At 46.8% G+C, this 21,981-nt stretch overlaps 1 protein-coding gene across 2 annotated transcripts; it reads left to right on the top strand.

Moving 5' to 3' along the window:
• The first annotated feature begins 481 nt into the window (after positions 1 to 481).
• Positions 482 to 21,686, top strand: TAF8 (TATA-box binding protein associated factor 8). Of its 2 annotated transcripts, XM_005603911.4 has the most exons (9): positions 482 to 804; positions 1,587 to 1,743; positions 5,390 to 5,488; positions 5,811 to 5,873; positions 6,941 to 7,065; positions 10,510 to 10,657; positions 12,109 to 12,251; positions 19,241 to 19,380; positions 19,664 to 21,686. In XM_005603911.4, the coding sequence occupies exons 1-9, from the start codon at positions 760 to 762 to the stop codon at positions 19,674 to 19,676; spliced, it is 933 nt and encodes a 310-aa protein (XP_005603968.1). In that variant the 5' UTR covers positions 482 to 759; the 3' UTR covers positions 19,677 to 21,686. The 2 variants fall into 2 exon arrangements, with proteins under 2 accessions (XP_005603968.1, XP_023480694.1); XM_023624926.2 differs by lacking the exons at positions 19,241 to 19,380; positions 19,664 to 21,686 and adding an exon at positions 14,965 to 15,687 and having other exon boundaries at positions 678 to 804.
• Positions 21,687 to 21,981: the final 295 nt, after the last annotated feature.

Raw genomic sequence — 21,981 nt, forward strand, 5'->3', positions numbered from 1 at the left:
TAAGGTTAACGTGCCCGAAGTCCCACAGCTGGCGAGTGTTGGGATTCAAACCCAGCGTCTGCGTCCCGCCAGGCGCCCGCAAACGGAGACGAATGAGGCGCGGTGCTGTCACCGCACGAAGAACCCCATCCAAAGGGACTGACGGGCGAGTGACAGCGGAAAACCACAGGCGCCGCGTGGACGCCACGCCCTGGGAGTGAGGCAGGCAAGGGACAGCCTCCCGCCGCCTGCGCCTCCCGGTTCGCCCCGCAAATACCTGCGGATTGACTGAGGGCAAGAAGGTAGCGGGATGCAGAGGAAGACCTGCACTAGGTGTTCGTTAGGCTCTGGTTCCAAGTTGGACTTTGGAACTGCGGAGCTGTCAGCACAAAATAAGGTTTCCCAAGTTTCCCGCTCAGGAGAATCACCCGGAGAGCTTAACAATACAGATTCCCAGACCCCATCCCAGAGAGTGTCACTGGGACTGGGCGGGACCCAGCTAGGTGTTGCTAACAGGCAAGTTTGGAGCGTTCCAGGGGTGTGCTCTTTAAGAGAAACGATTTCATCTTGAAAGAGGTGTGAAACCGATGGCGCATCTTCCTGGCCAATTCGGGGCCCCAGGAACCCGTTGCTCACAGAAGGTCACGTGAGCCGGGGTCATCAGGTGCACCCCCTTCTGGGCTTGAGGGCTCGCGCCGCCCCGCCGCCTCGCCGTGCCGCCCCGCCCCGCGACTACAAGTCCCATCCTGCCCTGCGCTTGCGCACATTACGCCGAGCAAGATGGCCGACACGGCGGCCACTGCCGGGGCCGGCAGCTCCGGAACGGTAAGGGCGGGAGGCGCGGGGCCGAAGCCGAGAGTGTCTGGGCATTCTGTAACTTTCCTCTAGCCTGGGTAACAAGCTCATACCCAGAAATCCAGCCCCACCATAAGCTCCGAGTGGAGGAGGGTCTTTCAGGCCGTACGTGCCCCCCCTCCTTGGGACTTGGCGGCGGCCTCCTGAGTTGGTGGACCTGTGTACTGATTGGCTCGTTCCCTGGTGGGTGTTGGGAACCCGGAACACCTCCTGATTGGTCCGAAGAGGCCGTTTTCGCCTCCTTATTGGCCAGCCAAAGTTGGGCGGGATTCCTGTTTCAAAATATTTAGCTCTCTTGCTTTTCTCGTTATCCTTCGCCCTCCTCTCCTCTGCATCGTGTGTTGTTTTAATTTTCTTGTTAGTGAAATGGTGTAGAGAGGGGAGGAACGAGAGATTTTTTTTTCTGAGAGGTAGACATGAATTCACTCCCATCATGAGTGTTTCTTTAGTTATGTAATATATTCTGATAATCTGTTAAAATAAAAAGTAAAAAACAACCAATTTGTGTTACTGGAATTTTAAGTTTTAGGTAAACAGAAAGGCTTTCTCTGTATTTAGAGTCCCTTGGGTGTTCACTTATCACTCAGTCAAGATCTGGAAGTCTAAACATCGGGGGCTACCACATTTTCTTAAGCACTGTTAAATATTTAGCAAAAGAACCTTTGCTTGTCATTGACGATGTGTGAAACATGTGATTTCCTCCCTGTCCTGTGGATGAAAATCTTCTCTCTTTCTGGGCTGCTGATTCACAGAGATCAGGAAGTAAACAGTCTACTAACCCTGCTGATAACTACCATCTGGCTCGGAGGCGAACCCTGCAAGTGGTTGTGAGCTCCTTGCTGACAGAGGCAGGGTTTGAGAGCGCTGAGAAAGCATCTGTGGAAACATTGACAGAGATGCTGCAGAGCTGTGAGTACTGGCAAACATTAGGCCTTCTTCGAGGCAACCAAACGTCTGTTCTGTCTCGTGCGTTGTGATAGTGTTAGAGAGGATTGAAGAAGGAAGAGGAGAGTATAGTAAAGTGACTTACAGGCTTTAGAATCAGATAGACCTGGGTGTAAGTCGTTACTCTGTCACTTAACACTCTTTCACTAAACCTCCTGAACCTCAGTTTCCTCATTTGTGCAATGGGTTAATAATTTACATCTAATGGAGTTGTGGATATAAGTGAGACATATCTTTATAAAGCAATCGATGCTGGGAACATTGTAACCTCGATGACTTGTGGGTGCTGTTCTTAGTGCTTTTTGCTCTCTATACTCAAAGAACTTACAGTTTGCTGGAGAGTCTGGATTAATTCCCATGAAATAGATGCCACACATTATATAACCAAATGTTATATTATGTGATACAAAGAGTGAGGGTGAATAAGTTTTATAGAATGGAAAAAAACACTTTTTTTTTTTAAGATTAGCACCTGAGCTAACATCTGTTGCCACTCCTTTGTTTTTCTTCTTCTTCTCCCCAAAGCCCCAGTACTTCGTTGTCTATTCTAGTTGTGAGTGCCTCTGGTTGTGCTATATGGGACGCTGCCTCAGCATGGCCTGATGAGCGGTGCCATGTCTGCGCCTGGGATCCAAGCCGGTGAAACCCCAGGCTGCCAAAGCAGAGCCACGAACTTAACCACTCGGCCATCGAGCCAGCCCTGAAGAAACCACTTTTAAAAGGAAGTGTCTTAAGGTTTAGGGACGTAGAATAGTCTCACCTAGGCTTTGCTGCATATACAACATGTTTCCCTGTTTGGACCTTATTTTTTTTGAGTAGGATGGCATGGGGATGAGTGTATGTAAGTTGTTTTTGTTTTTTTTTAAAGTGAACATTTGTTCCTTTTTTTTTTAAAGATTTTATTTATTTCCTTTTTCTCCCCAAAGCCCCCCTGTACATAGTCATGTATTCTTAGTTGTGGGTCCTTCTAGTTGTGGCATGTGGGATGCCACTTCAGCATGGCCTGATGAGCAGTGCCATGTCTGCACCCAGGATTCGAACCGGTGAAACCCTGGGCCGCTGAAGTGGAGAACAGGAACTTAACCACTCAGCCACGGGGCCAGGCCCTGTAAGGTGTTTTTAAGGGGATCAACACCTATGAGTGGAAGTGAGAGAAAGGTTTAGGCAGAGGGAGAAGCTGAACTGCAATTCAGGCCAAGCAAAGAATTAGGCAACTCCCTGGGGAGCTCTGAATAGCTTATTACCCATCAGTATCCCACATCAGGCCACAAAGGCCCTGCGTTTGTACTCCAGTTCTTCATCAGTCACTAGATGTGGGTTCCCCAGGGAGGGCATGACATGGGATGCTCTCTGCAGCTGATGTTTAGACGTTTAAATACCAAATGTTTTCCTAAAGCAGCGATCTGAACCTTTTTGGTCTCAGAACCCCTTTAGACTCTTAAATATTGAGGACCCTGAAGAGTTTTGTATACATGGGCTTTATATGCTATACAGATATTTGCCACATCAGAAAAGAAAACTGAGAATATTTTTAAACATAAGAATGCACAAGCACACATTCCATTATCCAGCAGAGCTGTGATGTCATCACAGGTCATATAGCCTCCAGAAAACTACATGAGAGAATGAGAAGGAAAAACTCAAAGAATGTCTTAATTTTATTATGAAAATAGTTTTGACCTGTGGACTTTGGAAAGGATTTCAGGGAGGCCCTGGGATTCCTGGAACGCCCTGAGAATGTTTGTCCTAAAGGAATGGACTCATAGTTCCCAACAGATAAGAATACAGTCCTTGAAAAGATCTCACCATTCGGAGTGTAAAGGGCCTCATGGTTGAGGCGGTTCTTTCTCATGCCGCTGGATGAGGCCTTTTTTCTCTCAGAAGAAATGGTTGCCACTAAAGGGGATGGAGCTGAAATACTTGTGTTGGAAAGGTGAGTATTAGAACTAAGAGATTTGAAAACAGTATAAAAGTCGGCCCCTTCAGCCAAAGGAACGCCAAGGATGGACGGCTTAAACTGAGGGCTTGCTAAGACTTGAGCACCTCCATGTTGTCCAGAGCTCTGGATAGCAAAGTTTTAGGATTCGTGTTAGTTATAAGCATCGGACAGAATTGTGCTTGTTGACTACAATTGCTTTGTTTCTAGGGACCCCAATCTTAGACTGGGTTCAGAGCAAAGTCTCCGTGTTGTTTTCTACATTTCTTGTACGTATCCTTTGACATCCTGGCACCTGCTGGCATGAAAAAAGCCAAATAGGTGAAGATATTTTAACCGCCCCCTGGCTTATTTCTAAGATGTTCTACCAGGATTCTAATTAGATTTCCCCACAGTAAACAGATACTGCCCACCGTTTTCCTATGTAGAGGCCGATGTTAATGACCTGCTCAGAGCAGCGTGGCGTGTTGGTGGTAGGTCTTCAGGTAGACGCCTTCCCTCTGAAGCACCACTCGCTCTTAGCTTCTGAGCCATTAGGCCCCTTACCTTTTTGGGCCCCTTTTACATCTGATGAACTCTGTGATCCCATCCCCAGAAAAAGGCTTTTTTTGTATGGAAAATTCAGCACAATTTCAGAGCCTTCATGGAACTGCCCATCCACCTCTGAAGCCCGTTCATGGCCCCCAGCTTCATACTTCTTCTTTCCCCTGAAGGACTTTAACATACCTCTTAAATAGAGGTTCAGCTTCAGGCAGAAGAAACAAAAACTTGCCCTCTAGAGAATAAGACTTTTTGTGTGCGTGTGGCAAGATATACATAACATAACATTTACCAATTTCACCTTTTTTTTTTTTTTTTGCTGAGAAGGATTCACCCTGAGCTAACATCTATTGCCAATCTTCCTCTTTTTGCTTGAGGAAGATTCGCCCTGAGCTAACATCTGTGCCAGTCTTCCTCTGTTTTGTATGTGCGTCACCACCACAGCATGGCTGCTGACAAGTGGCATAGGTCTGTGCCCAGAAACTGAGCTCAGGCTGCCAAAGTGGAGCATGCCAAACTTAACCATTAGGCCATGGGGCTGGCCCCCAAATTTAACCAATTTTAAGTGTAGAATTTAGCAGCATTAAATACGTTCACAATGTTCTGCAACCATCAACACTATCCATTTCCAGAACTTTTTCATCATTCTAAACAGAAACTATGAATCCGTAAACGATGACTCCCCGTTTCCTCTCCCCTCAGCCCCTGGTAGCCTCAATCTACTTTTCCTCTCTATGAATTTTCTTTTTTCTAAGTACTTCATATAAGTAGAATCTTAAAATATTTGGCTTTCTGTGTCTGGTTCATTTCACTTAACATAATGTTTTCATAGTTCACCCATGTTGTAGCGTGTGTCAGAATTTCATTCCTTTTGAAAGCTGAATGATATTCCATTGCACGTATAGACCACGTCTTGTTTATCCATTCATCTGTTGGTGGCACGGTGTTGTTTCCACCTTTTGGCTATTGTGAACAATGCTGCTGTGAACATTGGTGTACAAGTATCCGTTTGAGTCCCTGTTTTCAGTTTGCTTGGGTGTGTACCTAGGAGTGGAATTGCTGGCTCATATGGTAATTCTGTGTTTAACTTTTCTTGAACCGAGAATGAGACTTTATGCTGTGATCCTTCCCTAGACATTTCAGAAATTGGGAGGAGTGCCAAGTCTTACTGTGAGCACACAGCCCGGACCCAGCCCACACTGTCAGATATTGTGGTCACACTTGTCGAGATGGGTGAGTACGCCTCCAGTTTCCAATTCTTCGATGCAGCTGAGTTGGAGTTATGGGACAGAGGAGTCCCCAGCAGTCAGCCGTGGAATTCCCTCATGAGTCTCCTGGTTTGCTTTTAGCTTGAGAGAGTTATCAAAAGAGGGTCCCTCTGAACCCCTTTGAGAGACCTCCTAACTCCCTGTTGGGGGATTCTGCTGAAACTTCTTTTGAGTGGCTGCAAAGCACTTGAGTTAGGAATTTAAGCTATTTCACCACAGTATTATTCCCCTTTCTGTGTTCAATATCCAGTAGTCTTGGCAGTGATTTTTGTTTTCCTGCTTCTTAGGTTTTAATGTGGACACTCTCCCTGCTTATGCAAAACGCTCTCAGAGGATGGTCATCACTGCCCGTAAGTGACTTTGAACTGAGATACTCAGTAAGTGCTCAATTAATGCCTGTGGGATGAACTAACTGAATGGGGCAGGGATTGGTTTGTAGCTGCTTCCTTGCTGCAGGCTTCCTTCCATTATTTGGGGCTCCTTGCGATATAATCTTTATTTGGGCTCATAGGATTAGGATGTGAAGTTCGGTCACCAGAAAGTAAACCATCTCTGAGCTGTTGCTGTGGTTCTTGTGCTTCCTCCCCAGAAGAGCAATTGATGCTGCTTGAAAAATGTGAAACTTCTTGTTCTTTAGATCAAGGGTCAGTAAACTAAGGCCTGGAGGCCTAATGCAGGCCACTGCTTGTTTTTATAAATAAAGTTTTATTGGAACACAGCCATGTTTACTTACTATCTCTGGGTACTTTCACACTAATGGTAGAATTGAGTAGTTGTGACAGACTGTGTGGCTTTCAAAACCTGAGATATTTACTCTCTGTTCTCTTACACAAAAAGTTTGATGACCTCTGCCGTAGATAAACTGAGTGCCATAAACTGGGTTGGGAGTAGCTAGTTTGGGCCTAAAGGACCTGGAGAGAATTCACTAGATTTTTTTTTTTTTTTCACTTTTTTCGTGCTGGCATCTTTTTTAAGAACTTCCCTCTCGAAGTAGCAGTAGAAGGTACCATTCTCAATCACCTGTTGCTGTCATTAGCCCACACTTCCTTATGTGGCTGACTGTAGGTCTCTGTTATCTGGGTTCTAAGAAAAGAGAGTTGGCAGCCCACCCACCTCCTTAGCTGCTCAGCATGCTCTTTCATGTAGTTAACTTGGCACCGCCATCCACTCACTTACCTAAGAAGCATGCAAGCAGGTTGTCATAGATGGAAATGTCACCCTGGGTCATCAGCAGGACTGGGCATGGTGGAGGTGGCCTGCTCATATCCTCAAGCCATTAAAGGCCTTTTATCGATAGAAATACAAGGTGCCTGTTGTATAGAACATTAAAGTGCAGGATTGACTTGGAGAAAAGGAGGGTATGGGTAGAGACCCAGGGCTTTGGGTGAAGGAGTAACCACTTGTGACTCTGTTGCAGCTCCAGTGACCAACCAGCCAGTGACCCCCAAGGCCCTCACGGCAGGGCAGAACCGGCCCCACCCACCACACATCCCCAGCCACTTTCCCGAGTTCCCCGACCCCCACACCTACATCAAAACTCCGGTGAGTGATGAGGCCGCGCTGAGGACTGTGAGGGATGCAAAAGCAGAGTCAATTCCTACGGACTCTCAGACTGGAGTCCAAAAGTTTGTTGGTAAAAGGGTAGTTCAGAACCCAGAATGTCTTTCCTCATTGAAAAACAATTAGGCAATGGAGAATTATGTTCTCCAGTTTGCTGACAAAAGTATAGTGAACGAAGAAATGGAAGCTGGTGCAATTTTACCTGTCCCACCAAAACACAAAATTACCTGGCCACACAGAGAAAAGACGTATTCCACAAAATGTTCTTAGCAATTCTTGGTGGAATTATAGGTAACTTTTGTTGTTTTGTGTGTGCTTTTCTAGATTTTCCAAATTTTCCATAATAGAAAAGAGTTACTTTTGAAATTAAGGAGGAAAACTTATTTAAAACATACTTGGTAATATCATGAAAAGGAAGTTTTTGTAACTGAGTTCTGGGTCTGTATGAGGACAAGTCAAGTTGTCCTCTGTGGTTCAAATGTGTTCTCATTTGCTGGACTAGCAGTTTCACCTCCCTTGGGAAGGGGTGTGCAGAGGCGTCCCCACGGTTCTTCCACACGCTTCCTTTGTCTACACCACATTTTTGTTGTTAGTCCGGTGGAGTCAGTTCTGACTCCTAGCAGCCCTGTGTACAGCAGAGCAGAACTCTACCCGGTCTTTCTGCGCCGTCCTCTCACCTTCCGGCACTGTATCAGATGATGCTCTGCTGCTATTCTTAGGGTTTTCATGGCCAGTTTTTTCAGAAATGGGTGGCCAGGTCCTTCCTCCTAGTCTGTCTTCGTCTGAAAGTCCCACTGAAATCTGTCCACCATGAGTGACCCCACTGGTATTTGAAATATCACTGGCGTAACTTTCAGCCTGGCAGCAACACGCAGCCACCACAGTATGACAACTGACAGACGAGTGGTGTGGTTCCCTGTCCGGGAAAGGAACCCGGGCCCAGGTGGGGAGAACACCGAGTCTTAACCACTAGAGCACCAGGGCTGGCTCCACACCACGTACTGGTGCGAATATGGCCATCACGCAGGCTGTTGGAACAAGTCCTTCAGGACATTTCCCCACACCCATCTCTATATTCAAACATTTGAAATTAAATCCAATCCAAATTCTTTTATATGTAACTTATAACAAATTTCAGAAGTCAACAATGATAAACTATAAAATTCAGAGAAATAATACATGGCGTTCTATTTTAGCAGCTGAGAAATATATTCGTAATGCAGATATTAAAACTGATACAAGGTACTGGATGTACATCCTACTCGCCATGGCCAGAAACCCTATATTTGACAGTGAAACACTGTCTATTATCAGAGTAGTGATGGATACGTGGATACGGGGGAGAGGAATAGACGGTCACCCACCATTGCAACACAGCCATTGCCCTTGACCATTGTGTCTGTAATTAGCGTCCTAATGCTGCCAGAACAAAGTAGGTGGCTTAGAACAACAGAAACTTATTGTCTTATAGTTCCAGAGGCTAGATGTCCAAGATCAGGGTGTTGGCAGACTCCCTCTGAAAGCTGTAGAAGAACCCTTCCTTGCCTCTTCCCAGCTTTGGGTGGGTGGTTGGCAGTCTGTGGCATTCCTTGGCTTAGAGATGCCACACTCCAGTCTTCTGTCTTCACATGGCTGTTTTCTTACAAGGGCACCAGTCACGTTGGCTTAACGTCTCCCTGTTCCAGTATGATCTCATGTTAACTGAGTATATCCTACAGTGACCCTATTTCCAAATAGGATCATATTCTGACGTGCTGGGGGTTAGGACTTCAACATATCTTTTTTTAGGCAACACAATTCAACCCACAAGAGTCTCTGACTCTTTTATAGTGTGTCTCTATCAGTAAAAATATTAAGCCCATACTTTAATATTTGTTTGCTTATTTACATGAATTCTATAGTGTAACACTATACTCAACTAATGTACATTAAAAGATAGTGTGACCCTTATTGAAGGTTCAGGAAACCTGTTTGCTCCTTTTTGGTGGCAGCTGTGTGATTGCCTCTGCTTTTTTTATGTTTTAAAATCTTAGTTTAATACTTGATGGAATAATAGGTTGGAGATTTGATTCTCAGATCAATTTATTTCGATCCTTTAATAGCTCTCAGAATTGAAAAAGGTATATTACAAAGAAATGTGGCATCATTGGTAGCCCATAATAACTCATAAAATTAATTAATTTTTTTCATTCTCATCTACCAGTTATTCGAAGAATTTTGTTTAAAATTTTCTATTAAACTTCTAACTTCTTGAGTGTCAAACATTTAGTTTAAAAATAATTGTAAGATCTTGCATTTTAAAGTTTTTAACAAGTATGTTGAAAATCCACTCAAATTCTTTATTTGGGGATTTTAAACATGTCATAAAATCCTGTTACTTTGTTTAAATGTAGATATGGGAACTGTATAGGTAACACATTGGAATGAACATTGATAGCAGTGGAAATGTTTCCAAGTACCTCCTTTAGAAATCCTCTCTGGGGGCTGGCCCCGTGGCCGAGTGGTTAAGTTCGCGCACTCCGCTGCAGGCGGCCCAGTGTTTCGTCAGTTCGAATCCTGGGCGTGGACATGGCACTGCTCATCAGACCACGCTGAGGCAGCGTCCCACATGCCACAACTAGAAGAACCCACAACGAAGAATACACAACAATGTACCGGGGGGCTTTGGGGAGAAAAAGGAAAAAATAAAATCTTTAAAAAAAAAAAAAAAAAAAAGAAATCCTCTCTGTATCGTGAAGAATATTTACTTCTTTGGTCATTTTATTACTTATTTCTTTTTTAAATGCAGTAATACCTTCTTTTTTTTAATTTGCTGGGAAAGATTCGCCCTGAGCTAACATCTGTTACCAATCTTCCTCTCCTTTTTTTCCCTCCCCAAAGCCCCAGTACATAGTTATATATCCTAGTTGTCAGTCCTTCTAGTTCTCTGTGAGCTGCTGCCACAGCATGGCCGCTGACACACCAGTGGTGTGGCTCCACACCCGGGAACTGAACCCGGGCCACTGAAGCAGAACGTGATGAACTTTAACCACTAGGCCATCAGGACTGGCTCTTTTTTGGTCATTTGTAAAATGTCACCCTTACCATTACAATTTAAGATTGTTTTGGCCAACTTCTCATTCTGATTAGCTCTTGATCGTTTTTCTCTCCATTAACATGATTGCTGAAAAGCTTGTAATTAGGAGCAGGAGGAGTGTCAGGCCTGCCATTTTCTTGTTCACTTGCACTTACATTAGCGTCTTCAGTCTATATTTCTTTGAGGGGATCTTTTGTGACAATGTGTCCATTTTGTGAGGGTTGGTTTGACAAAACAAGACAGTACAATCCACAAAAGGGTGGAAGGACCTGGCATCACCAAGGCAGGGACCCTGGGAGAGCAGAATGACCCGTTGATGCTACTCTGGTGTCTTTGCTCTTCTCTTTTAGACGTACCGTGAGCCCGTGTCAGACTACCAGGTCCTGCGGGAGAAGGCTGCATCCCAGAGGCGAGATGTGGAGCGGGCACTCACCCGTTTCATGGCCAAGACAGGCGAGACCCAGAGTCTTTTCAAAGATGACGTCAGCACGTTTCCACGTGAGAGTCTCTCCCCTCTGTAGATTCTGTCTTGTCTTTTGTGATAATCACACCATCTCCCCTTTCTCTCAGCAGGGTAGGAAGAGACGAATAAGCTTGGTCCTTGTCTTGGGTTTTAGCTTGTTCTTCAGACTTCTGGCTTCTTTTCCCAGGTCTTAAGGGCCTGTCTCTAACTGATAACTCCAAAACACTAACGGCCTCTATCAGGATTGGCCGCTTGAGGTGCACTGAGTTTAGGTTACCTCAAGGGTGACTGAGCCCTAGGCTCATACCAGAGAGGTTCAGACAGTAGAAGTGGCAGCCCTGGTAGGAGAAGGGACACTGGCATCAGGGGACAGGGCAGTTACGGAACATCTGCCGGGCTTTGCCCTTCACGATGTCCTCTCACAGGTACCATCTCATTTTATTTGTCATCTCAGCACTACCATTTGGCCATGTGATCAGTTACTTCATCTCCATAGGCCTCAGTTTCTCCAAAGGTAGAGGGAGTTTGGTTTGGGTGATTCAGTCATTAAGTTCCTATTGAATGCTTGCTGTGTGTCTGGCCCTGCAGTAATAGCAGCTAAGAGTTATTAAGTGCCAGGCACTGTGCTAATTGTTTCCCATACACTGTAATTAAATCCTCACGTGAGCCTGTGTTAGGAGCCATTATCACCATCATTATAGGAAGCCGAGGCTTAGAGAGAAGAGAAATGAAGACGCTCACCCAAGGTCACACAGCGAGTAGGTAGCATTCAAACCCAGCTCTTTCTGACCACAGGACCCCACATCCGAGCCACATCTAAAAATAATCTTAGAGTGTCTCTTGATAATCACGTTCTGCCGTAGAAGTGTACGTGAGATTTTCTTTTCATTTTTTTAATCAATAGTTTCTTTTTCTCATCCGCAATGCTTTTTGGAAGAACTGGAACGCTCTCTTACCTGACATGCCCTCTAGATCACTGAATATGCCTACATGGGGAGTTCTCAAGTCCAGCATTTGGACTTGAGTCCTTCATGCTGAAAGGATCAATATCCTTGCTCTAGAAATGAGGCCAGAGGGGTTAACTGGCCCTGGGTACAAGATTACTAAGCTGATGCTTTGCTAGGCTTTAGCCCCAGTTCTGTCTGATTTCAGCTGTACTTGGTAAAAGTGGGCTCTGAAGTCATATTGCCCGAGTTCAAATCCTGCTCTGCCACTTTCTGTGTGCCTGAGCAAGCCACTTAACCTCTCCGTGCCTCAGGTTCCTCATCTATAAAATGGGGTTGGTAATTGTACTTACTTAATAGGATGGCGGCGAGGATTAAAGATAACATGTAAAGCCTGAGGGACATGGCCTGGCCCGTGGTAAGTGCTCAGAGTGCAGTGCCATTACTGTCACTCGGTGCTGCTCACTGATCTGTTGGAAGGCTCCAGGCCAGCTGCCGGAACTCCATGACAGTGGAACCGTGCCTCTCTTCCAATTCCCCAGTGATTGCTGCCAGGCCCTTCACCATCCCCTACCTGACGGCTCTTCTGCCGTCTGAGCTGGAGATGCAACAAATGGAGGAGACGGATTCCTCGGAGCAGGATGAGCAGACGGACACCGAGAACCTCCCTCTTCACATCAGCACGGTGGGTCCTGCCTTCTGCCTGCTTCAGCGGCCCCCCACACTAGCCCATACTGCCCGCAGCTGGTCACCATGGCAATTGGACATGACCTACCCTGGGTCTCTGGCTTTGTGTTAGGCTTTGCATGATGGGTTTGTAATGATCCCAGTGTGACGTGATCTCCAGCTTGAGAGATAAGCCCATGCCCTGGGGATTCATCCATTCATTCAGCAAACATTGAATGAAGGCCTGCCAGAGCCAGGCAAGTTCCAGGTGCTGGGGAATTAGTAGGAGACAAAATAGACAAAGTTTCCTGCTTTCATGGAGCTAAGGAAATATAATAAATTAGGAGATAGGAAGTAGCTATGGGCCTGAGGGGATGTGGTATTAGATAGGGTGACTGAGAAGGTGACATTTGAGTAAAGACCCGAAGAGAAGAAGGCTTGCACATATCTCGGAGTAGAGCATTTCTCGCAGAGGGAACAGCAGATGCAAAGGCCCTGAGGTGGGAGCTGTTGTGTTAAAGAACAACAAGGCCATCAGGGTCACCAGAGTGGTGTGAACAAGGGGGAGAGAAGCAGGGTATGAAGTCAGAGAGCTCCTGGGGGGAGTCAAATATTAAAGGCTGTATTAAACACTTGGGCTTTTTCTCAGTAAGGTGGAAGCCATTGGAAATGCTGAACAGAGGTGGGTCGGGATGTGAGGTCGGTTTGTGAGCAGGATCAGTCAGGTTGCTGTGCTGAGAATAGACTATAGAGGGTAAGGGCAGAAGTTCAGAGACCACTTAGGAGGCTGTCGCAGTAAACTTCGAGATGGTGGTAGAAATGGAGATAATGAGACATTGTCAGGTAGATTATTTGGTCAAATTCTAGATTATTTTCAGAGCAGAGCCAACTGATGGAGTGGATGGGAGAGAAAGAGTCAAAAATAAATGCAAGGTTTTTTGCCTGAGCAACAGGAAAGGTGGAATTGCCTTCAGCCAAGATAGGAAAGGTGGTTGGGTGGAACAGGTGTATGAGGGAAAGCCAGGAGCTCAGGTTTAGATGAGGTAAGTTTGAGATGCTTATTAGACAGGCAGGCAGCGATGTCAGGTAGAGAGAAGGATGTAGGAGCTGGAGTTGGAGGAGTCTTAGGGCTAGCGATGCAAACTGGGGAGTCATCAGCGTGTGGACAGTGTCTAACACCGTGAGTCTAGATGAGCTCTCCTGGGGAGTGAGTGAGGATGCAAAAGAGAAGAGGGGCAGGACTGAGCCCTGGAGCTCTCCACGTTCAGAGGGTGAGGAGATGAGGAGGAACCAGCCAAGGAGATGGAGAAGGCACAGCCGGAGCGGTGGGAGAACTGGGAGGGTGTGCTGTTCTGGAGACCAAGGGAAGGAAGTGTTTCAGGGAGAAAAGAGTGATCGGCTGTGTCAAAAGCTCCAGTTAGGGGCCGGCCCAGTGGCGCAGCGGGTAAGTTTACACGCTGCACTTTGGCAGCCTGGGGTTCGCCAGTTCGGATCCGGAGTGCGGGCCTAGCACTGCTCGTCAAGCCACGCTGTGGCAGGCGTCCCACATATAAAGTAGAGGAAGATGGGCACGGGTGTTAGCTCAGGGCCAGTCTTCCTCAGGAAAAAAAAAAAAGCTGCAGTTAGTTCCAGTAATATGAGGACTGAGAATTTGTCCATTCGATTCGGCAATGGGAATGTAATTTGTGACCTTGACAAGAGCGATTTCAGTAAGCATAAGAGCAAGGTTTCTGGAGTGAATTCAGAGTGATCGGAGAAGAGAAACTGTAGTCAGTGAGTATAGACTTAGTTGTCCATTATGGTAGGCACTAACCACACGTGGCTATTTAGATGTAAATTAATTAAAATTGAATAAACTAAAAACGCAGTTCCTTAGTCACCCTAGCCACATATCAAGTGTCCAATAGCCATGTACGGCGAGTGGCTACCACCCTGGGCAGTGCAGATATGAACATATCACTGCGGAAAGTTCCAGTGGGCAGTGCTTATATAGAGAGTTGTTTCAAGGAATTCTGCTGTAAAGTGGAGAAAAATGGAATAGTAACTAAAGGGGAGAAGTTGAGCAGTTAAGAGAGGTGTTTTTATTTTTTCTTTGTGTTTGTTTTTTAAGATAAGAGGAATAACAGGATTTATATGGTCTGTATGCTGGCGGGAATGATCTGGTAGAGAGGGAAAATTGATGCAGGAGAGGAGGCATCGTTTGGAAATGATGTTCTTTGATAGGTGAGAGGGCGCGGGAGCTAGTGCCCAGAGGGAAGGTTTGGCTTATCGTGGACATTTCATACCCAGGGCAGGAGGTAGAGTGTGGGGGCACAGAGACAAAGGTGGGTGAGATGCGCTCGTTGGGACTTGTGGATGTTCTTTTCCGGTTATCAGTGTGTTGTGCTTGGCAAGTAAAAGAATAAGGCTCTGCTCTTGATCCTGCTTCTTGGGAGAAAGTGCCGAGTAGAGCCACAGAGCTGCTGGAAGCTCTAATGCCTTTAAGGCTTACGGGACCCTTATAGTCAGGTTACCACCTTCCATCCTTTAAGATTGGCCCTAGCTTTTAAGCAAAGGATGCCTTAGTGATTGCAGTTGGACCAGGTGTTCCTCCTGTTCTCTAAGGTGCAGTGCACCAGGTGGCAGCCAGCAGCTCCAGCGTGCGGGTGGGGAGTGCCAGTGCTGTCTCTAACATTGCTGCAGGTCTTCCCTGCTTGAACACACGTTTCTTTAATGTTGATTATTCCTTCCAGAATTAGGGCTGGGAGCCCATGGCTTTCCATAAAGCAGAGGAACTTGTTATTCTCCACTTCTGTTTTGGACTCAGTTAATTTGGTCTGAGATATGGTGATTGGGTCATGGACTAAGATGAGGTTCACCTTATGAGAAGGAGGAATCTTCTAAGCAAACATCACCATCCCTTTGTAAGTACAAAGTTGTTAAAGGGCCTGCAGATATGTTATCTAACATCCAGGGAAGGACATAGGTGAGGTCATGGTGGTGAGTGAACCAAGGCTGAAAGAATGCCAGGAGCTGCCCGAGGATTCCTGGATGCCGAGAGGCCAAAGCAGACAGCAGGGAGTAGAAAGACCTGACGCTCGGAGTCAGACTAGCCTGGCTTCAAATGCGGACTCATGTACTTCCAGACAATGTGACTTTGGTTGCGTTATCTAACTTCTGAGTCTGCTTCCTCACAAGCACAAATTGGATTAGGAACTCCTACCTCAATGGGAAGCAAGAAGCCTGAGGTAAAATGAGCTGATGCAGACCAGGTGCCTGGCACGTGGCAGCTCACGGCGCCCATTGTTCCCACCCCTGCTGTTTTAGGCTATACAACCACATGCTCTTCTGTGAAAAAATAAATGAATAGAAAGACTTAGAGCAACAACATATGTACGATCAATTGGACTTGTTCATGTTATTTTGTTGAACTGGCAAATGTAACCATGTGTTTCAAAATTCAGAATGTACAAAAAGATGTGTGGTGACAATTCTTTCTCTCATCCTTACTCCCTGTCATCCACTTTCCCTCTTCCAAAGCAACCCGTGTCCCCAGCCTCTTGTGTGTCTTCTAGAGACATTGTTTTTTTACTGTTTTAAACACGAACAGCAAATCACAAAATGGTTTTCCCCTTGCTTTTTTCCCTTATTGATATATCTTGGTGATCATTCCATGTCTGTATATAAGGAGTTTTTCTTCATGCGTCACAGTTTCCTCAGATTCCATCGTATGGATGTTAACAATTGAATTTAACCAGTCCCTTTGGGACATTTAGATGTTTTCTATCTTTAGCATTTACAGACATTGTTACAGTGAGTTGAATAGCTGCTATTTTAAATTACTCTTTATCTGTAGATGACAGCACCTTCCTCAAGGACTGTTGCCAGGTAGTTACTTGGTTAACCTGGTTCTGGTTTCTCCATCTACTTGAACATAAAGGGACTATTTATTTAAAATTAGCGTATAATAGAATTTTTTTTCTCATCCATTTGAGCTAGCTACTTCCTGCGGGCAATCCCAGTGCCTAAATTTTTACTCTCTTATGAACCGTATACCGTTCATTTATTCAGCAAGTATTATTTAGTGTCTGGCCTGTGCCAGACACTTTTCTGGGTGCTCAGGACACATCACTAACGAGAAGAAACAAAATATCTGCCTTTTGGGAGCCTGCGTATTGGCAGTGGGGGAACAACAATAAATATAATCTATAAATAATTCATTATATAGTATATTAAAGATGAAAGTGGTGTGGGAGGGGACTGCATAGGGGAAGACCCAGGGTGCAGGGTGGAGGGTTCAGTTTTAAATCGGGTGCTCAGGGTGGACATCACTGAGAAGGTGACGTGAGCAGAGACTTGAAGGAGGTGGGGAAGTGAGCCATGTGGATATCTGGGGAAGAGTGTTCTGGAAAGGGAACAGCTGGTGCAAAGGCCCTGAGGAACAGCACCAAGGCGAATGTGGCTGTGGCTCAGGCAAGCAGGGAGGGAGAGAGAGGGGTCGGATCAGGTAGAGCCTGATAGGCAGATTTTAGAACTAGGTTCTTAACTAGTTCTTAACTGGGTGAGATGGGAGTCGTGGAAGGGTGTGGAGCAGAAGAGGGACATAGCTGAGCTTCTTCAGGGATCGCTGGCTGCTGTGATGAGAATGGACTGTGGAGGGAGGGCCGTTAGGAAGCTGCTGCAGTAGGCTAGGCGAGAGACAGTGGTAGGTCCGACCAGGGTGGTCACAGTAGAGGCAGTGGAAGTGGTCAGATTCTGCCCGTATTTTGAAGGTAAGGCCAGGAAGTTTTCCTAACAGATTGGATGTGAGATGTCAGAGAAAGAAAAGAAGCAAGGATGACTGTGGAGGTTTTGGCTTGAACACCTGGAAAGATGCAGTTGCCATCACCTGAGACCCAGAGGACCTCGAGCAGAGCTGTTTACGCATAGGGAAGGTCCGGAGTTCATTTCAGGCACGTTAAGTTTGAGATGCTTACTTGACACCCAGGTGAGGATGTTGAGGGAGCAGTTGGCTCTGTGAGCCTGGAAGTCAGGAGAGGTGAGGGCTGGAGCGGTACATGTGGGAGTTGTGGGTGTGGAAATGGCACTGAAAGCCGTGAGACTGGATGCAGTCACCCCAGGCGCGTGGAGTCCGTTAGAGCCCACATGTGTTCCATGTGTTGCTAAGTCTGGCCTGCCAGGCTCAAGGAGCTCTGGACGACTCTTCTCCCACGTTTTTTTTTTTTTTTTTTTTTTTTTTTTGCAAATCTGTCAGTTTAGTACTTCCTTTATCTACCCCTCCCCATCTCAAGGCTGTCAGTGCCTGAAGGGACATTTCCAGAAGCTCTACTTGGGAGAAGAGAAGCTGTTGTCCATGACTCGGGACCCACATCCCGGCTTTGTGAGGCATAGTGATTGAATCGAGGGAACCTCAGTGCCCTCCAGCTGTGGTCCCAGGTGGGCCTTTCAGCACCCCGACCATGTTGCCTCCATCCTTATATCTCAGAAAACACTTAAGGCACGGCTGAAGTAAACTTTCAGTAACTTCGAAGATAGGGTGTTCACCACAGAGAAGTTACAGGAGGGAGGTGGGAGTGAGTGACTAAATCCAGCCGTCAAGAACTTCAGAAAGGTTGGGAGCCAGATACCCAACAGGTCTGGTTGTGGTCAGACGTCGTGTCTGGCATGAGCTAGGTGGATCTGGAGCCATCCTCTTTCAAGAGAGCCTCCAGAAGGTCCACAATGGCTCTAGGTTGCCTTGTGGTCCAACCGGCTCTGGTGTTGGAGAGGGTCAGCACGGGGACCCTGGATGGAACTGGGTCTTTGGGGAGAACAGAATCGATGAGACAGCGAGAGGGCGTGTGGTGGAACTTGGAAGTGATGCGATTCCTTCAGGTTCATTAAGCCTGAGGCTCGTGTCAGCATCCTGGGCCAGCGGTCTCTGTGGGAGAGCCTGCTGTTCGTTTCGTGCCATCTGGTCACAGCCTCCTCAGCCTGCTGTCTTTTGACAGCAGAATCTCCTGGTTGAGGTCCTCTTTTGCCTCAAGTTACAGAACAGGAATCTCAGTGACAGAACCCTTGGCCTGTCACCAGGGGGCGCAGCCCAACCAGCTTCTTCTGGTCACAGTCACCTAGGCCTGAGCTTCTAGGTCAAGTTCTTCATGTGACTTTACCCTCCTTCCCTTGCAGCTTCTGCTCATTGTAAAGAACTTGGAAAATAGACAAAAATATAAATAAGGGAAGGAGAGTCAGTCATCCCTATTCCTGGAACCAGTTTGTAAAATTTCAACATATTACTTGTTTCTATGTCTATACACAGTTGTGATTTAAAAAAAACTCTGAAGTGGGATATTGAATATATGTAAACTTATAAACTTTTCTCCAAAATCACTTTCCTCAAAAAATAAACACTGAAAGACCTGCTCACAGCTCACAGATGGGGCGATCAGTGGCGTTCAGTGTTGGCTTCTGCATGCTCTGCTTTGCCTTGGTGGGCACCCTCAGGGCTCGAGAAGTTTCTGGCCTCTGCTGCAATATGATTGTCGGTACCATGTTGCAAGTAGCAGATATTTGAGAACAGCGTGGGGGGTCTGTTATGATTTACATCAGCTTCAGTCCGGGAGACGCCCCGTGCACGTGATTTGTTCTGGCCCTGTGTCTCAGTCCTGTGAGGCATCAGAGTCACTTCTCTTTTTCTTTATCACCCCACAGGCCAGGCGTCCTCCCTGAGGCATCTAAATTTTAGCCCCTGACTCCCTGCCGCTCCTGGGTCTCTGTCCTTTCTCACTCATGTCCCTGCCTTCTCAAGAGCTTCAAGGCTTTGTTTTCTGTGCCCGACTGTGTCAAAGCGGTTGGTTGCGTCTTCCTCTGAGAGCCAGGCGGGCCTGGGCCTCATTTCTTCCAGGGCAGAGATAGGCATGTTGCAGAGAAGCTGGTCCCTGGGCTTCAAATTTCTCAATGAAAGGGATGCTGATCGTGCTTCTTATTATGGGCATGATCTCTTTCCTCATGCCATTGGTGTTTTTGCTTTGTTTCGGTTTTTGCTCAAAGGATGATTCTGGAGCCGAGAAGGAGAACACCTCCGTCCTGCAGCAGAACCCCTCCTTGCCGGGGAGCCGGAACGGGGAGGAGAACATCATCGATAACCCCTATCTACGGCCCGTGAAGAAACCCAAGATCCGCAGGAAGAAGTGAGTTGGAGGCTGGGGTGCTGAGAGGCATCTCCGGCCAACCGAGGTGGTCTTCTCTGCTCCTTGGCGGAAAGGAGAGGCTCACAGTGGGTCTGCACGTTGGGGAGAGGAAGTATTTTCCCTTCTCTTCTCCTTCCTCATCTCCCGTATGTACCTCTCATTCCATGGAGGTTGAGTGTCCTGCAGCTTGGGGACCAACCCTCACGGCCCTGGAGTTCCCCTCTAGAAGGAGAGCAGGTGGGGCCTCCACCAGGCAGGCTCCATGGATTCCTCTTCTTTCTAGGTCCCTCTCGTGAGCTGAAAGGAAGCCTGCCTTGTACAGGAACGTGGACACCACCCTCCTTGGGGAGTTAAAGCCACTCAAGGGAAGAAGAGAGGGTGGCCTCCTCGTGGTCATGCCCAGGCTGCCAGAGTGTGACCGGGCATGATTTTAATAGCAAACTCTATATAAAGATGACCTATTGCCACTGGATGTTTGGGGTGAGAAAGCTATGATGGTAATAATGAGGCTTTCTTAATCAACCAGGCCATACTGTGGGGTATAGGAGCAGCCGGTGACTTCATTCACTGTCATGGGACTTGATTCCTTGGAGACCTGGAAGACCGACCTGGGAAGGCGGTAGGAAAGAGAGGGTTCTGGGCCTGCTTTGCCTCCTGCCAGAAAGACTGTTTGCCTGGTTTGTTTTTCAGGATGTCTAGACCCCTTTTATTGACTCACAAATAATTTATGGCACCAATTTATCATCCTAGAACCTCATTCTTGTTTCTCTCCTCACATGGGCTCCAAGTGCCCTGTTGAGCTGATCGGAGGTGACTTTGCCCTCCATCATCATGTTGGAAACAGGAGGCCACACACCACAGCCCTGACCTAGGGCTGGCAGGAGTCAGGAGGCGGGAGCAGAGACCTTCATGTGGAGGAGAGTGACTCGTAAGGGTTCTCTCAGCGTCTGATGAAAGCTCCCTAAAGCCGGGCAGCACTCTCCTGACAGATTTGTCCCTCGGTGGGATGTGTGCTGGGGAACTACCAAGTCCTGCCCCATCCTGGGAAAGAGGTTTTCTCTGACAAGAGCCTAGATCGGTGGATATATCATGCTGTGACTTGATAGAGGAATCATTGATTTTAAACAGGAAAAGGATTTGATAGGGGTGGGGGGAGGGATGAGATTTTGAGAGCTGGGCCTGGCTTTGTAACCTGGCCAGTCTGCTGGAAGGCTGGCGTGGAGGGGAGGCCATGTTCCCACCTTATGGTGGAAGTGGGCTGAGGGGAGCCTGCAGGCCAAGCCAAGGTCTGCTTCCAGGAGCAGGTCTGAATCTGTTCAGCCTCCTTGCTTCTTGGGGGAAGACGGCTTCATCCCTGATGTACCCTACAAACCAAAGTACAAGTGTTTAAGGAAGATGCTGGGCGAGCTGATACACTTTGGCTGGTCCCCAAAGGAAGAGATTTTAAAACCAAGTCCAAGGGAGAAATATGCCGGCGATACCTGGAGGTTCCTGCAGGATAAACGGGGAGTTCCCTAGGTTAGCATCCGACGGTCCGTATTGAACCTCCTTACACTCAGCTTCCACAGTCATTTCCTGATCTTCCATCCTCCTGGTGAATTTGAAAACTCAAAAAACTTGGTGACTAGACAGCAGGCTCCGTGTTCCTCTGGCCTCACTGTTCTCTAGGGCGCTCCATCCCATCGCCTGGAAGGAGAGAGCTGCGTGTCAGCAACTGAAGAGGGGATGCTAGTGAGAAAATCAGATTCCCCGACTCTGCACCAAATAAGAGTTTTTCATGTTGGTAGTGACGTGAAATTCTTCCGGTTGAAAGCAGTCGGATTGAGCCTGTGCTGAGCCCTCAGAGTCTGTGATTTGGCTCTTGGCGATTCTTGGCCTGCTGAGTTTAAACCCGGGTTTGAGCCATGGCACATGCAGGGCTGGAGCCTTCCCGGCTTGCTGTTCACACTGCTCTCGGGAGCGGCCATCCCAGTCAGCATCTCTGCAGGTCCTCTTTGGCCGTCACCATCCAGAGCAAACCCCTGTCGAAGGCCTCATGCTAAAGGTTTGGAAGAGGGGACGTTTCTGCTGTCGAGATTTCGGAGGCTGCACTGCCGTCATTCTGTTCTGGATGAGAGACACTGAAACGCTGACCCCACTATTGTGTAAAAACTGCATAATGCTCAATGTATATTTATAGATTTTTATTTTTTATAACTTTGGGGGAATTCCTGGAGGGAAAAAGTAGTAAACAGAGCCAGATTAAAAGTGTCATTTATGAGCTCTTAATAAAAGGTCATAATAAAAACTTTGCAAATGAAACAGAATTATAAGCTTTGAACTTAGTTTGTATTCAAACCTTTCAGCAAAGCATAAGGCTGTAGACAGAAAAGTAAAGCTTAGCCCTTCTCTTGAACTAAAAACTCCTGGGACTGTCTAAAACTTTTTATTTTGGAAGTTTTCAAACACAAAATTAAAGAGCAAAGTATATGTACTTTCTTTATAAATCCTTCTCCCAGCTTCAACACTTACCAACATCTTTTCATTTCTGTTTCATCTGTTTCTCCCACTTTTTTTCCTTTATTTTTACTTCCTGGAGTATTTGTTAAAGCAAATCTCAGA

This window comes from Equus caballus, chromosome 20 (genome assembly GCF_041296265.1).
Source record: "Equus caballus isolate H_3958 breed thoroughbred chromosome 20, TB-T2T, whole genome shotgun sequence".
Classification (NCBI taxonomy): Eukaryota; Metazoa; Chordata; class Mammalia; order Perissodactyla; family Equidae; genus Equus; species Equus caballus.

What these genes read in the sequence shown, in the direction of transcription:
- TAF8 (XM_005603911.4), top strand. Translation starts at nt 760, where the DNA reads ATGGCCGACACGGCGGCCACTGCCGGGGCCGGCAGCTCCGGAACG. An exon ending in GGTCACACTTGTCGAGATGG is followed by an intron (nt 5,489 to 5,810) that starts GTGAGTACGCCT and finishes CCTGCTTCTTAG; the next exon opens with GTTTTAATGTGGACACTCTC. An exon ending in GAGGATGGTCATCACTGCCC is followed by an intron (nt 5,874 to 6,940) that starts GTAAGTGACTTT and finishes ACTCTGTTGCAG; the next exon opens with CTCCAGTGACCAACCAGCCA.